Source organism: Haplochromis burtoni, unplaced genomic scaffold (assembly GCF_018398535.1).
Source record: "Haplochromis burtoni strain Fernald_Lab_line unplaced genomic scaffold, NCSU_Asbu1 Contig_45, whole genome shotgun sequence".
NCBI classification, from domain to species: domain Eukaryota; kingdom Metazoa; phylum Chordata; class Actinopteri; order Cichliformes; family Cichlidae; genus Haplochromis; species Haplochromis burtoni.
Genome location: NW_024582406.1, coordinates 80,986 through 97,504, shown reverse-complemented (window position 1 = coordinate 97,504; position 16,519 = coordinate 80,986). Strand labels below are relative to the sequence as shown.

The 16,519-nt window shown below is 40.1% G+C and overlaps 1 protein-coding gene across 2 annotated transcripts; it reads right to left on the bottom strand.

Annotated features, from left to right (window-relative positions):
- Positions 1-254: 254 nt before the first annotated feature.
- On the bottom strand, positions 255-15,325 carry LOC102293617 (transmembrane protein 184B). Of its 2 annotated transcripts, XM_042220218.1 has the most exons (10): positions 14,850-15,325; positions 12,315-12,548; positions 8,441-8,606; positions 5,383-5,473; positions 5,135-5,210; positions 4,821-4,912; positions 4,535-4,704; positions 3,505-3,699; positions 3,158-3,184; positions 255-2,641 (listed from the first exon to the last, which is right to left on the bottom strand). In XM_042220218.1, exons 2-10 carry the CDS (start codon positions 12,546-12,548, stop codon positions 2,412-2,414), a joined length of 1,281 nt encoding a protein of 426 aa, XP_042076152.1. In that variant the 5' UTR covers positions 14,850-15,325; the 3' UTR covers positions 255-2,411. The 2 variants fall into 2 exon arrangements, with proteins under 2 accessions (XP_042076152.1, XP_042076154.1); XM_042220220.1 differs by lacking the exon at positions 3,158-3,184.
- Between the last annotated feature and the right edge of the window lie 1,194 nt (positions 15,326-16,519).

Below are 16,519 nucleotides of genomic sequence, written 5' to 3'. Positions count from 1 at the left end.
CAGTCGGGCTAATCTGAGTATATCAGAAAATAGTGAAATATTAAGTTTTTCCCACATCACCGTCTCTAGGGTTTACAGAGAATGGTCTGAGAAAGAGAGGGAGGGGGGCATAACTACTAAATACCAAAAGTTGAGTAAAAAAACAAAAACTGTCCAACACATTACTTGAACAATCATCTTTCTGTCAATGGTGTTTGCAGGGGTTCTAATATTCTGCTAATGACAACGATGGAGTCTACAAGCCTGCAAAAACTGCCAGAAATGTCTTTTTATTTTACTATTCATCTTTTATTTCTTTTTGAAACATCAACACAAATCGATATAGCATCAAAACATGTCATATTACCAATATACAAACAAAAAAATATCATACAACACAAAATTAAAAATAAAACAGGAGTATATATGAAATGAAACCATTAAAACACAAATATATTCAAACAGAGTACTATACCAAGCAATGGCGTCCCAGTCGTCGTCATAAAGGTTTTGCAGCACTAAGTTTGACTTTATTTACAGCGTTCCTTCCATTTGGATATAGTATTTTCTGGATTAAAATACAATAAGCTTTGCAAAACTATGATCTGACAGTGTTTTGAAGAAAATGCTCAAGTATGAAATGCTCAGAACAAACACACTCGACCTTGATTTTAACTGAAGCAATGCAGGTTTAGTAGAAAGATACACAAGTGATGCGGTCACTGGGGCAGGAGGCGGCTGGATGGGATGTGGGTCACAGATGGAATCCAAACACTTTCACCCACCTTCTATTGACCGAATATGATTTTCTCATTAGGACAAACTGAAAACGCACACATCACTTTGGCTGGTTTGACTCCTTTTCTCACAAAAGGTTGGGCTGTGATGTACTGTGTGTCGACCCGCAGTCACTAACTCCAGTCTGTTAAATCAATATACACTCAACGTAAACAGAATCTCAGCTTTTATACAGCTGTGCTCTGCCATTCAAACATTTAGAGCCACAAACCACATGCAAGTTTCATACCAGCCACTGTGTAAACGCATATTAAACATAATTGGATAAAATATGAATGCATAACTTAAACAGTTCCAGCCATCTTTTGGAAAAAGAAAACATAATGCCAACCAGAGGATTTCTGGCCAGTCCGAAGGAGTTTAGTCACTTTTCGTGTCCCTGTAAATGTACTGACCACCAATTTTAAAATGCTCAATATATTCAAGTACAAATGTGATTTCAATCTGATTTAAAGCCTTGTTTTCACCAGCATATCTTCGCATTCTCTATCTGTAGCGGCTAACAACGTGACTTATTTGCCGCTGCTGTCGTAGTGATGCCATTACAAATGACACCAGCAGAGGCAGGGCCGATCTGTGCAGCACGTAATGCCATTAATTATGAGATCACAATCCAGGGCGCATCACAGCTGGGCCGACTATGCAGGAAAGTGCTGCTCCAGCAGTAATCTGTAATCTGTGTGGGCGTTGTCCTTCCGTCAGTCCTCCTGCCTACGCTAAAAATCTCTCCTACAGCTGTTACCGTGCTTCTCCGCAAACAATATAGAGTCTGGCCAACAGCTGGAATGCCATTACATTACATAATGATGACATCCACAGTAAACTCATAAAATTTCTAGGATAACAATAACATACACCTTCGAGCTTAAACAACATTTAGATAAAATATTTATTTGTCATTGAAGTCATATATTAAAAATAACCCCTGCAATTCAAAGGTCACTTGAAAAAAAACAACAAACCTAAACTTTAAGACAGTGTCTTGTTATTTGGAGCAAAGGGTGCTATTTGGCAATATATAATTACAAAGAGCGAGAGCGCTAGCAGAGAGGTGAGGAGGAATATTGATATTGATTATGAATCAGTGTAAAGAGTAAAGAATAAAGAGGCCCCGTGTCTCAGAAGAAAATGGCACTTATTTTCTCCAGCTCATATCTAACTTTTTTAATGCCATAGTGTCATTAGTGCAGGACTAAGATGGTATAATGCAGGCACGGTTATCTGTACGAATCCATTTTCCACGGGTGAATACAAAAAATGCATTTCTTTCAGCGATGGCCTAAAATCACAACTAAAACAACACAAATAATAGCTTGGACAGTTAAAGAATCAACCTCACTCCTCCCTCACTTTATTTGTAACATCTACATTCTTTTCACGCTCCTCATTTCCGTGCTGTAGCAAACATTTCCTTTTTCCTTAGAAAGAACTCTGCCCTGCCTCGGTTTCAGCAATCTGGCAACTATGTGACATAAATCTGATCTTTCACTGTTATCTAAATGTGAAATAACCAGAACCACAGCCTGAACTTCCATGTTGAGGTCGGGGGAAAAAGATCCGATTCTTCCGTGGCTGCTAAAAACTTGAGAAGGGCTACAGGAGTAAGGGTTAGCCTCTGAGTGTGTGTTTGAGTCTCAGAACTCATCATCAGAGCTGAGTAGAAGGGTCTTTTCATTGTCCCCGCGGGTGCTGATGTTACTGTGGCTGCGGGAGAGCGGTGGCCCTCCACTTCGCTCTAACGTAGACTGCTGGGTGTACTGCTGATAAGCTGGGGAGAAGTTGTGGATGGCGTCCTGGACCATGTCTCCTGGATTCATCGTCTCCTTCAGGCTGCTGGAAATGCTCTTCATTGGGGCACAGCGACCTGGAGGTGTGATGGGAAGGTGGTAAATATTAAAAAGAGACACTGAATGGAAGCAATACATGAGCGAAAAAGGAAAGAAACTAAGTTTCCATCCCAACTGCCAGCTGGATTGTCCAAATAAACCTAAGCATTGTTGCAAAGAGTATAAAATATATTAAGATAAATATTATCCCTCCATCTGGCATACTTATTATCAAGGCAAGGGTTTACGACAAGGGTAGGACCACAGACTGAACAAAGTGGGAAGGTGGAATTAGCTGACTGCAAAATAAATGAAAGAACACAAAACAACACAGCGAAATATCCATCATTTCAAAATCTAATGGAAACATAAATATCTGTATTTTCTATACAATGCTGAAAATGAAACACTGAACTGAAACACATAACACAAGCGATGGAAATGCAATATTTTTTTTAAACCACAATCAAGGAGAAAAAAAAAGACATCAAATTCCATTTTAACATAAACAACTGAGTCACATACAGACAAAACATAGCTAACATCAGACGTACCGTACTGTCCATAGATAGGAAATGAGCCTTGAGTGCCGCAGAGTGAAGGAGGAGGAAAAGGAGAGAAAGAGATAAGAAACACAAGAAGGTCAAGATGAAAATAAAAGAATAGAAAAGAGGGCAGATGAAAAGAGAACAACTCAAAAATAAACAGATTGTTGAAGATAGGAATCAAAGTAAAGAGGAAGGGACACAAAGAGTGAGGTCAGATTAGCTTTGAAAGACTTCATCAAGAACCCTCTGTTAATCACATAATAACTATACTATAATACTGTTAGTTGCTCTTTGAACATTTCACTCTCTACTACAACCAGACATCAACGCACACACATAAACATGCCGCTTACCATATGAATCCAGCCTTTTGTCCATGTAGACCTTGTAAGTAAAAGCATGGCGCAAAGCAATAGCAGCAAAGAACATCTCAATGCAGATGATGAAGTTTTGGTAGCCAGCAGCAACTGTTCCTTCCCCCACAGAGAAATCAGCAGAGTTGATCTGGGGGATAGCGCCACACTTCTCCAGGATGGCCAGCAACATCCCTGAAATATACAAAGATAAGATATGAAAACATAAATCAAAACACTGATGTATTACTCCATGAGAGTTCAGCAACATTTGAATCTGTGCATGGAAATGCCCAAAACTGGCACTAAAATAAACATATTTGGACCTGGCACAAAAAACCTTTTTGGTCTGTAAAGCTAACAGACAGGTTGCTTTAAACAGTAAAAACTCTTTCAATGTTAGCGCCAGAGCCACACCGATTAGTGAATGCTGAGACACAAAATGAGCAGCTGTCTACTGGGGTTCTTTTCCATTAATTAAAGTCACTATGTTTGAGGTTGCAGTTCCTTATATGACATATATTGTAGTTTCCTCTGTGATTAATTCTTCAAACAACCCATCAAAGAATTCTGTGCTCCAGTTTTGGTGGGTTGTTTTTAGCACAAAATAGCAGGTATCTGTGTTGGTTATGAACCCTTCATGGAGTCTAACCAAGCTTGGTAGGGTTAGATGAAAAATTTGCACTCCACCACATCATCCAAAATTGTCCATTCTGGCAAAAGCACAGCGGCAACAGCAATGATGCAAGAATCAAGGCTTCAAAATGTAAGAGAACCAGTGGCTATATCCATCTGTTATATACAGCCTAGGCTAGGGAGCCGGGGACTGAAGAGATCACCTCTCACTGGGACTGTTTCTACAGTATCTACAGTATAGTGACTAGAATGAGCAGTCTTCCTTGTTCCAACTCGCAACTCTTCAAGTCTGAGTTTACATTGGTCACCTTTGCTAGGTTTCCAGTTGTGTATAACAATCTACTTCCAAGGTGAATTAAGAGAGGATGTATAAAGTTAATACACACACACTTACCCTGCCAGAAGGAGAGAAAGATGACTGACTTGACCATGAAGAACTTGAGCACTGGGTTATACGGGACGAGCAGCTCACGTGTGGCAAAGTAGAAGAGGAAGAGAGCGTAGAGGGACAGACTCACAGAGATGTTGTAGATAATTGTGATATACAAGTAGCCACTAGCCACACTGGAGGAGACAGAAAAAAAAGAAAGATTATATAAATGCAAAATCAAACAGTCATTTCAACTAAAGCTAAACACTAAGATGCTGATGCTCTGGTTGACAGTGCTGTGGAAACATACTTGAAGTCTCCATCTCTGTATTTCCCAAAGGCCTGAAGGATGACAGTGATCACTGCCATCAGTGGTTTTACCACGCAGAACTGGAGAGTTGCCTGCACAGAAGTGAAAGACATAACAGTTGGTGATGTGTGATACCTACAGTCATTCAAGCTTAAAATATTTGCAAGTAGATATTTTGGGTATGCTTACGAACACGTTACATTTTTAGTAAATGGAGAAAACATGTATTAATACTTGTCTGTCACAGTGGACACTACAACACTCAAACAGAGTCAGTACAACCTAAACCTCCACCCAAACTAAAACACTCATACCTGTTTGCAAAACCTGAGGAAGCCAATGGAGTAGGTCCTGCCCCACAGACAGCATGTCCCATACATACAGCTTGACCTAAAGTGATATACAAGTTAAAAAATACACACACACACACACACACACACGACACACACACACACACACACACACACACACACACACACACACACACACACACACTTAACATGAAACAACTGAAGTAACCAATTATATGGGCAATTATACTATGAAAAGGAATCAGACTTACTCGATGGGTTTCCCTCTGATTTCAGCCATTATGGCGCTCTCTCCTCCCAGATACTCGTAACACAAACTCAGGAAGTTGTAGATGACAAAAGCTGGAGAGGATGACACAGAGAAAAGGTTACAGTTTTCCAAAGTGGCTGTCTGCATCTGGAAAACAATTGCCAGATTTAAAAAAAATTTTTTTAACTGGAGTTAAGCTGCATCAGAAAGCACAAATGAGAAACTGCGTCATCAAACTAAGGAACTGCATATCAGTGATATGACAGGAAGAGAAACCGCAACCTTCATAATCTTGCAGGATTTAGAACTCCAAAAACTAAGCAAACAAGCTAAAAAAAACAATACACTGAAATGACAGATATACAATGTGATCAACACACAGTGGTAGAGCTCAGGCGGTAGAGCAGCTCACCTACTAATCAGAAGGTTGGTGGTTGCTGCTCCAGTCTGCACGGGCAACATACTACTAACCCCAATTTGTTATCCAGCAGAGTATGATTGTGTGAGAATGTTAGGTAGAAAACACTTACACAGGAAAGACATAGAAAAAAGTACTTGAACGAGGCAAGTTGTAAAGCACTCTGAGATATAAGAATCAGTCCATCTATCACACTAGTAAAGGAATTACTATGCTTTAATAACTCGGTGTAACTCTAATAGTAACAGTTAGATTTTGCTGACTCTATTTCAGAACTGCTGAGACTGCCATTTCTAGACAGGAAGTGAAACTTATCAGTAGTCTTATGAATGACTAGCAAACACAGAACGAGCCTTTGACTGCGCATCCAGGCACAGTAATTCTTCTATGCAGCAAAAAACACCCTGCAACAGTAAAAGCTTGTGACAGTAAACGCTTACTGAGAGCAGTGTTGGTCAAGTTACTTGAAAAAAGTAATCAGTAACTAATTACTGATTACTTCCCCAAAAAGTAATCCCGTTACTTTACTGATTACTTATTTTCAAAAGTAATTAATTACTTAGTTACTTAGTTACTTTTTAAAAACACGATTTACAACCTGAATAGGTGATAAAGCGATAGATCTTTCAGCCCAATTCTACTTTTTCTGCATAATCCATCATACAAAATGTAATCAAATGGAAAAGTCTCTTTTTAAAACTTGTTTTATTAGTTTTAATCTTTTAACTTTATGCATCAAGCAAAAATTTAATTATATGCAACATTCTCTGACTGGAAGAAATTTGTTTAATATTTAAACCTATTTTCTGCACATTCCAGCACATAAAATAAAATATTTTTTTGTGTTTACACTCACTCTTTCAAATAGATGCAAGTAAAACACAGCAGAAAATAAATAAAGTCAAAGACTCAGCGGTCCTGTTGCTCTATTTTCACCTGTAAAGCAGGAGTGGGGTAGGCGGAGGTTTGCCCTGGTGCAGGTGTGCCGCGGTCAGTTGAAGAATCCGCGAGTTTCTCTGTGAATTTCCCATTACATCGTTGCGCACTCGGTGCTTGCTTGGAAGTTTAGGGGTTTTTTTGCTGTAAAAAGAAGTTTTCTTCCCACGCACAACGGACGCTAATGTTTTTGTCACTTTTTATGGAATCAAACTCAAAGTAAGGTCAGTACTTCCACGCTTTAAACGCTGCACGCTCATACTCTCTCCCGCACTCGATATATGATCCATTGTTGATCTGCACACAGCTGTTGTCACGAACGTCGCACTCGCTTACGTCACTGTCATGAGACATTCTCGCAAAAAAAATCACGGTTTTAGTAACGCAGTAACGCAGCGTTCCTACGGGAAAGTAACGGTAATCTAATTACCGTTTTTGCAATAGTAATCCCTTACTTTACTCGTTACTTGAAAAAAGTAATCGGATTACAGTAACGCGTTACTCTGACTATGACACACTTTAAAGAAGTGAACGGTTCACCAGTGTCTGTGAGAGAACAGTTTTTTTGCCAGAAAAAAAAAAAAAAAAAAAAAAAACCCCAAACAATTTACAGTTATATATGTAGACCATTGTGTAATTCATCATTATCTGATATCAAAAATGTAAAAACATTCTCCTGGATTTAATATCCATTATTCTTTAAAAATCTAAATATTTTTAGAAAAATCTCAACAAAGCATATAGGGCAGTTGCATCATATTCTGTGCGGTGGTCAGTGGTTTACTTTCTATTTTGCTGAGGAGTAACACGCAATTTAGAAAAACTGACTGGGCTGCACAGTGATCGCAGTTTTCCTGCTGGCCCAGGTGTTCGTCGGCTAATCTAAGGGTAATCCACAGACCCAGGCTCCCTGCTGCCTCAGCTCTCTTTACAGTTGAAAGCTGCTGAGCTTAAAAGTAAGCCTGTGATTGCAGCACATGGACGACAATTGGGTCCTGGGTTTTTCAGTACTGCATAATTACAGATACAGTGTGTTTTAACTCTGAAACAAGAACATACGAAGAAGCTAACATTCTTTTGAATGGCTTCTCCACGTAAACCTAAGGTTTGAACAGTAGGTGGGTGGGGCTTCTGTGCCTAGATCACAATGTCATCATACAGAGCCAAGGGTACAAAAAAAAACTGACAAGGAGTCCTTAGAGCAGTTTGAAATCTGAGCTTCTGTCTCACTGGGGTTACGTGTACGTACACCGACATCCTAACCTAAAACTCTGTTCATGTTTATTATAAGCATCCACTACTAGTTACCAACAATATACTATAAATGACAGAAAATACCAAAAAGCACAGCGGGCCCACTTTGAATAATGGTGGGATACATCATGATTTATCTGCTTAGAAGTGAGATGCCTTCTCAAGCATTTGCTCTTTTTCCACTCAGTTGCTAGGATACCTGTCCCCCCTCCCTGCAATCCCAACAGGCCATGGAGACATGAGAACAAAGATGGCAACCTTTGTAAATGAACACACTGTAAAGGCCCTCTGTTAGTGGGCACAGCACATAAATTCTTACACCCTCACACTTACTCTCATTGTTGTGTTAAATGCTGACCATACTGTGATGGCACATGTGGCAGCGTATATTCCTGCGTGCAACATAATAGGCTAGTGTATTTAATTTGACTCTGTTACTTTGTCCACTCACCTTCATAGCAGTCTCGGACTGTGTCGAAGTACACGTAATACTCCTCGTTGGTGAAGAAAAGCAGGCTGAGCCAGGAGTCAAAGGCATAGATGGGAACTATGAAGAGGATCCTAACTATGTGCCGCTGCTCGTTTGGAGAGCTGTAGTAACGTAGGTGCATGTAGATCTGAAAAAGAAAAAGAGGTTAGAGAAACATAAGTTCATCTAAACATATAAAGTCCTTTATTTAGAAATCTAAGATTAAACTGCTTCTATAAAAGACACCATCATCTAACAAGGAGCTCCATATGCTGGAAAAAGCCTCCATAACTTAAAGACAAAATTAAACGAGCAAGTAAATATTGTGCAGCACTGGCAAAGGTGTATCTACACTCACCACCCATTTGGTTAGTTACTGAAGTTAGCTAGTTGCTGAAGCTCGAATTGAGCATGAGAACGAAGAAGAAATGTAAATTATGTGACTTTAAACTTAGCATGGTTGTTAAGGCCAGATGGGCTGAGTATTTCACAAAGTGCTGATCTATTGGGATTTTCCCACACAACCATCTGTAGGGTTTACAGAGAATGGTCTGAAAAAGAGAAAACATCCTGTGAAAATGCCCTGTTAATGTCAGAGAAGACCGAGAAGAATGATCAGGTTACTTTCAGCTGATTGGAACACAACAGTAACTCAAATAACTACTTGTTACAGCCAAGGCACAATACGGTCGACCTTGATGAGCTAGAGCAAATTGGAAAAACAATGCTTGATCTGATGCAACATTCAGATAGTAGGTCCACACAACATGGATGGATCTATCCTGCCTTGTATCAAAGTTTAAGGCTGGTGGTGGTGGTGTAAAGGTATTCAGGGTTATTTTCTTGACATACTTTGGACCACCAACTGCGCATCATTTAAAGGTGAAAGCCTACAGTGTATCGATCTTTTAATGACTGCTTCCAGCAGGATAACGCACCACGTTGCAAAGCTCGAATCATCTCAAAATGGTTTCGTGAACATGATAAGATCACTGTACTGAAATGGTCTCCACAGTCACCAGATTTCAATCAAATAGAGCTCCTTTGGGATGTGGTGAAATGTAAAATTCACATCATGGATGTGGAGCTGACAAATCTGCACCAATTGTGTGATGTCATGTCAATGTTGACCAAAATCTCTGCTAAAAATCAATGCCATGAAGAATTCAGGTAATTCTGACGGCAAAAGCAGGTCCAACCAGGTATTAGCAACGTGTACCGAACAAAATGGTCAGTAAATTTAAACCTGCTCATGAGAGCATCTACACCTATAAAAACAGAGATAATGAAAAACCCTGTTGACATGCTATGTATGGGCTGCATAAACAAAGAAGGAAAATGGTATCAGGTTTCCACCAACAACCTAATGTACCACGTAATATTTCTAATTTTTAAAATGCAAACATACTGTATTTAAACTTGCCTATATAATGATTAAATTTCCTAAACTTTATTTAAAGTTTAGTTTAAAAAAAAAAAATAGGACCTAAACTAAAACATGGTAAAGTCTGGCAGGGAGCGTGTTTGGGGCCTGCACATAGAGTGAGACAAAAGCTATCAGTGTCATGGAAAAGGGCGTGCTGGTACTGACCAAATAAAAGCGTCAATGCAAAAATGAAATGTGACCCAATAATTGTTTTATCTTGATTTTCTTGTTTTTACAATAATTGAAGCCAAAAATTGTAACTGAAAAAAAAAAATGGGTTAGTAGTTGTCACATTAAAAAACAACAACAAAGAAACAAAAAACAACTAAAAGCACAACATGAGATCAACATGGATCAGTTTTCTCACTGCAAAACCACAGTTCAAAATGTGCTAGGTAATCAGGGTGGCCCAAAGTAATGGCTACCTCATGAAACCTGCATGTGTGCAGTCAGTATACACTTGCCAGAGTCTGATACTGGAATAGAGTGAGTTTGCAGGGTGTGTGTTGTGAGTGTGTGCTTGATGGGGGTAACTGATACTGAGCTTTTATCACTCCTTTTCAGAGAAGCAGATGGCAGGAAGGACAGGGTGGGCTGCTGTCACCAGCACCTCTGTCTGCGCCCTGTGGCTCTTTTCCACTTACACAATGTCCACACCTATCACCTTTCCTGGCCTGTAAACAGACACACCTCTGGTAAAATAACAAACATTGAAAGGGGAGGGGGGGACAACACACCAGGCCAGACAGTGCACTCACAGGCAATCGTTGCTAGGTGACCCTACTTTCAGCACACACATCTCCTGCTCCTGTACGGTGTTATACTCAAGCCAGGAGCACCTGTTGCCAGAGCGACACAAGGCTATTCTTTAACCGAGTGTGTGAAGAGCATCGGCAAACAATGGAAGAGAAATCATTCAACTATGCCTCGAGGTACAATAGATCCCCCTTACATAAAAGGGATGTTACCTGAATGCTTCAGTGTAACATGAGGGCTGACAAACAAAGAAACCAGACAAGGTAAACTGCTCTTATTCCATGAATTGCAGTTCTCTGCAGTGCTCGCACACAGCACTCCACAGGCTTTTAGTACTGCTGAGGTCTTGCCATACAGCCATCGTAAATTGTCCCAAGCTGGATAAATTTAAGAGGGTCGGATTAAATTCAGTCAATCAAACTTGGCACTCTCGTGTGTTCGCGCTCAAGGTTGCCACAAACTAGAATATTCCAAGTTTTTACAGCCTGCAAGGAAAATTTATAGCATGTTGTTTTGCCCATCTCTGTTTCACTGCACTTATGTAATCGTACTACTGCCAGCCCCAAAGAAAACACAAAGACATGTATTCGTATTACTTGTTTCTAATGTTTAATGCTTGCAGCCATCTTAAACCTGGCTCCTAAAGGCTGCTTTAAAGATTTAAATGTGGCTCGGTGACTAAAGACACTAGACTAAGACAAAACTCAATGTCAGCAATTTAGGATGACTGTCTCCCTGCTCCCCGCAAGTCAGTGGAATTAAAGCCATAAAGAAGTAAATATTTCTGAGCTGTGGCAATGGGAGCTTTTTTCGTATGATGTCTCCTGCAGCTAACACAACTGGGCATGGTAACAAACAGCAGAGTAGGTTTAGCTGTCTGTGTCAGTCCACATTTCAGCAGGAATTGTCAGTATACAGCCTAGATGCATCAAACTTGTTTTCCAAACAACAACAAATTAGATCCACGTGGCACAATTTGGCTTGCAATGAACCTGTAAGGTTGCTGAAATCTCACCATGTGTAGGAGCCTTTAGAAAGCAGATTGTAGATGAGAATAAGTACTTATTTAACTTCTTCACAAACACAGTGTAGCCAATTCATGGGAATGGGATGTTATTTATCACCTTCACATCAAAAACAAAAAAAATTTGCAGACAGAAAATTCCATAATATTTGGAAGAAGAATATTTCCTCATATGAAGCACATAACACTACATGTGCTTGGTGTGTGAACATCCACATAAAGAGTCAACCAACCTTTAATTAAGTCTAAATAAAATCAAACAATCATGATCATGATTCAAATTTGGGTTTTGAGTCACTTACCCAAAACACTGACATTGAGATCAATGTTTTGGGTAAGTGCTATGGGCAAAGACGGGAAAACAGATGTAACCACATTGAATGAAACCATTAACAACATGTTAGCAAAGAGTGCACTTGAGTTTTGCCTAGTGACATATTTTGACCAAATAAAAAGCATAACCTGGTTATTCCTTTAGTGAAACCACCACATAGTCAACAGGTTCCCAAATACCGTGGACTGTAGAAAGAACTCTCAAAACCCTGTAATTATTATTATTTAACCTCTTAGATCACAGTTTACCCTCTCACAGGTAGCTGTTAGTGGAACATTTCATTTAAACCCGCTGACCATTTAACCACTCTGCTTACCTGGTGGCATGTGATCAGAAGAGCTGTCCAAACAAAAAACCCTGATATAGTTTGGGCAGTGGAGGTCATGAGGAAAATTGGCTCATCTGGTGTTACCACTGGGGTTTTAGGCACCCATGATGTGTTGGATCCTTGTGGGGCTGTAGTGGCTGGGGACCCCAGGGTGAGGCCGCTAGGAGAGTCATTCTCCAACCTCTCTGACAGCCGCTTGACTCGCCACCAAAGCTGACTCATCTGAATGAAGAAAGGACACTTCATCAACAAATATGCTTCTTGTATCACACTTAATTTACCCTCGACATTTTTAATAGCATGCATCAATCAACAGAACATGTTCCAGTTTGTAAAGCCTGAATAAAACACTCTTGATGTGTAAATGCATCTCAGTGGGCTCGTGCGGCCAACGACCTAAATCTCATGCCAATATCTGCCGAAGCTGGAACGAGAAAACAGCAAAAGATAAAGAGCAGAGCAAAGTAGGACAGTGCACAAAAAAGTGCAAATGACACTGCACGGCTGGCAGACATATGAAGCCAGATCAAATGGAAGGAGTGAAAAGAGGAAGCACAAGGTAGGCGGGTGAGGAGGCACTGGTGAAAACGGGCAAAAAACACACACATCAAGACATGGAGCAGAGGGCTGAAAAATCCCTAAATCACACAGTGACAGATCCGTAAGATCTGGTGACCCAGTTTCTCCTCTTCTTGTTCCCGGTGCTCTGCTCTGGGCAGAATGAAGTGGAGTGCAGCTAGAAATAGCACTATGCACAAACATATCTCATGAGAGTAGTGAAACACCTTTGCACAAATTAGTCAAAAAACGCAGAACTAACACGATCATGCCTGTGGCTGCATGTGGTTGGTGAAAGCTGAAAGCAGTAGAAATTAAAGGAAACAACTGCACGCAAATGCACATTAGGAAAATGGATAAAGGTGTTCTGAAGTTTCTATTCCACAAAGCTAATGGAACAGCCTCAGAATCCTGGGGGCTGGAGGGTATCCAGGCTGTGCATCCTGAACAGGCCCATCACATGGCCAGACACATCCATGCTCTCATTCACACCTATAACCAATTTAGGCACAGGGGGAGCACACAAACTCCACACAGCTGCCTGAGTACACCACTTCTGCAGCTCATAATGACATAATTATGAGCTGCAGAAGTGGCATTCATCTCATAATTACACAGGACTGATGAGGACAAGTGAAAACTAGACAGGCGACCGGCCAAACCGGCACTCACAACATCACACACACACATCGAGACAGATGCTCTGCTACACTCCCCCGCCCCCAATCATCAAATTACATCTCCCTGCAACCGTCATCTCTCCACCTACGTCAATGTCTTGGCACAGATTTTCAGGAAGGCAATAATCTAATAGTTTGCAGTGAAAACTAATTTCACAATGACTTTCAAAGCCTCCTGAAACACCAGCTAAATATAGGGTGATTGCACAGTGTTGTCATGGATGACTCATGCCACTTTGCCAAAGCCTAAATCAGCTTGTGGCAATGCAGCAACTGGGAATGAGCCAGTGTGTCGCTTTCACACACACACACACACACACTCCAGAATATGTTTTAGTTGAAAACAAAACAAACAAACAAAAAACAAACAAACCCAGAAATAAATTTGCTTTGCCTGTTTTTAATACCACCACAAAGACACAAGTAGAATATTGCTATTAGTATTATTATTATTGATTTTAGTTGTACTAGTAAATATTATTATTTGAGTAATTAAAGACGTTTCAGTGTGATCAGGATCACGTTGATTTACCGGTAACAGCTGAATTTCTATGTCCAAAATGATAATGTTATGTTTGGTTTTGCCATGTTCTGGTAAGTAAACAGTTAGAAAATGACTTTATTTATAGTATGTAAATCAGTTAAAACATGCCATGTTAAAATAAACACAAATGATCTGCATATTATCCATATTAAAGTCTGTGCTCACTGCTGTGCATACGCAATGGAGATGATCAGCACCTTGCACTTACACTAACACCTCGCTGGTTCCCAGTGGGCCACAGACAAGACAGAAAGGCAGATCATCAGTCCTACTGACTGCACCCGGGGAAAGATTTCAAAACATGCATTGTACTTCGACATCAATCGAATAGGCAGTCTTTGTGACAAGAATTAAGACTTCAGGCCAGGAAAGCTGTCTGAAACATACTGTAACACACCAGGGCACCGAGGCTGTGTTCAGCCAGATGAAGTGAACACAACAGGACTCAGCAGTGGTTACAAGTCATTTTTATAGTGTTAAGAGCAGATTAAAGAAAATACACAAAGGACGAGAAGTCAAGCTTCCCAGCTTTCAACCCTTCGTATTAGTGCACACAGCCGTGCTATACATGCAATATCAGACAGGTGAAAAATTCAGGCGGGATAACAGTTAGCACACAAATGCTGATTTATGACAAGGTGTTTGAGCCATTCTGTTATGAGTGTTAGGAAAGACACAATAAAAGCGGAAAATTACAGCCGCTGATCGGCGCTCATGACTCCGTGCTGCCGCTTTGCTTACCTCCTCTGCAGTTGTTTGATGTGCGCCGATTTGAATCCAGGCATCAACTTAGCTCATCGTCTCGAATCCAATCTCGAGCCTTTCGGGAGTATAAAAAGTTACCGAGCCAAGCTATTGCATTCAAACGAGGGAAAGCCACGTATGTAATCACTGCATCTTTCTTTCAATTCCGGAAACTGCCTTCTTCTGCGGGAAGAGTCGACAGCTGAGCTTTAATGACGCCGACCTCAGCTGCTAACCAGTGTTAGCGAGCCCTTTTCTAGCCTAACACAAACTTAGCAGTTACTTCTTCCAGTAGAGACAAACCAAAGACGTATAACACGGTTTTAGAAAGCTTTAAATAAAACACGACGCTGAGGTGTAAACTGAGAAAATAACTGGTATTAGCTTGCCATTTCCAATCCAATGCTAATGGGCTACTAACGCCGTTATTTCACCCACATCAGCAGCAGTTCTCTGTATCAACAGCAGCGACTCCGCTCAGCGCATGCGCAGTCACGCCTTTGTCGTTATCCGTGCTTGGCCATTGAACATAACGCAACTTTCTATCCACACCCAGCACCCGCTAACAAAATGATGAAAAGTCAGAAATTGTGAGCAACGTTATTAATTTTTATTACTTCATAAAATATACACAAATACTGTAAATAAAGAGTGTTTAAGAACTGTACATGATATCAGTACACAATACATAAAGTGAAATCCCCCCCAAATAGGCTCATTCTCCATACCATCCCCAACCCAACAGTTACAATGCCACTGGGTCATGGTGGCCTGTACAAAGGTAATTACACACAGTACACTGCTATTTACAAATCCCTGCAAATTGCATCAGTTAAGCTTTCTTCTTAATGACATCGTCAAGGTTTCTGGAAGTTAAAAAAAAAAAATAAAAAAAAAAAATCCAAAAGGTGACATCACACTATTGGCATTTTATTTTTGCAGGATACTGAAAGCCCTAAGTATTGAATAATGATGAAGGTGGACAGGCTTTGAACAACTGAGAAACAAAGGCATTCAAAAAACATAGAAGGTACGTCCAATAAATTACAGGATGATGAGTGACAGTTTAACATAAATACAGTTATTTAAAAAGAACTGCATACAAACTAAGACAAAGGGAATTTATTTTTCTTTGCAGGGATTCACTGTATCACGCTTCCTTTCACACATACACAAAATGTTGGATGACCCAGCTGGCACAGCAACAGTAATCCATCCCACAATTTAGCATTTTAAATACCCAAACTTCAAATGCCTATTTCTGTTGTTAGTTTCCATTTTTCTACTTTACACTTTAAAACAAAAATTACCACATTTGGCTTTACATTGAAATAAAAAAATATTTACAGTGGAGTAAACAAACTTGGGTGTGGGGAAAAAAAAAAAAAAAAAAAGTATAGTTATAGTATATTACTGGATGCCCCCCCTCCCAGACCGCACCCTGAAATGTGATCCCAAATGTTGAAGGAGCCTGCCCAGTACCCCCTATTACCTTCAATAATAAAAGAATAAAAAAGGTAATGTTAAGAACTATCATAAAAATTGCAGCCACTTTTTGTTAGCCAAAGTGGGCAGCTGTGGTCTCTGGTCGAATATAATCAGTTTGCTGAAAATTTCCTGAGGAGCTTCCCTCAAGACTTCAGAGTTCTGTCTTTATTTTTTTGTCA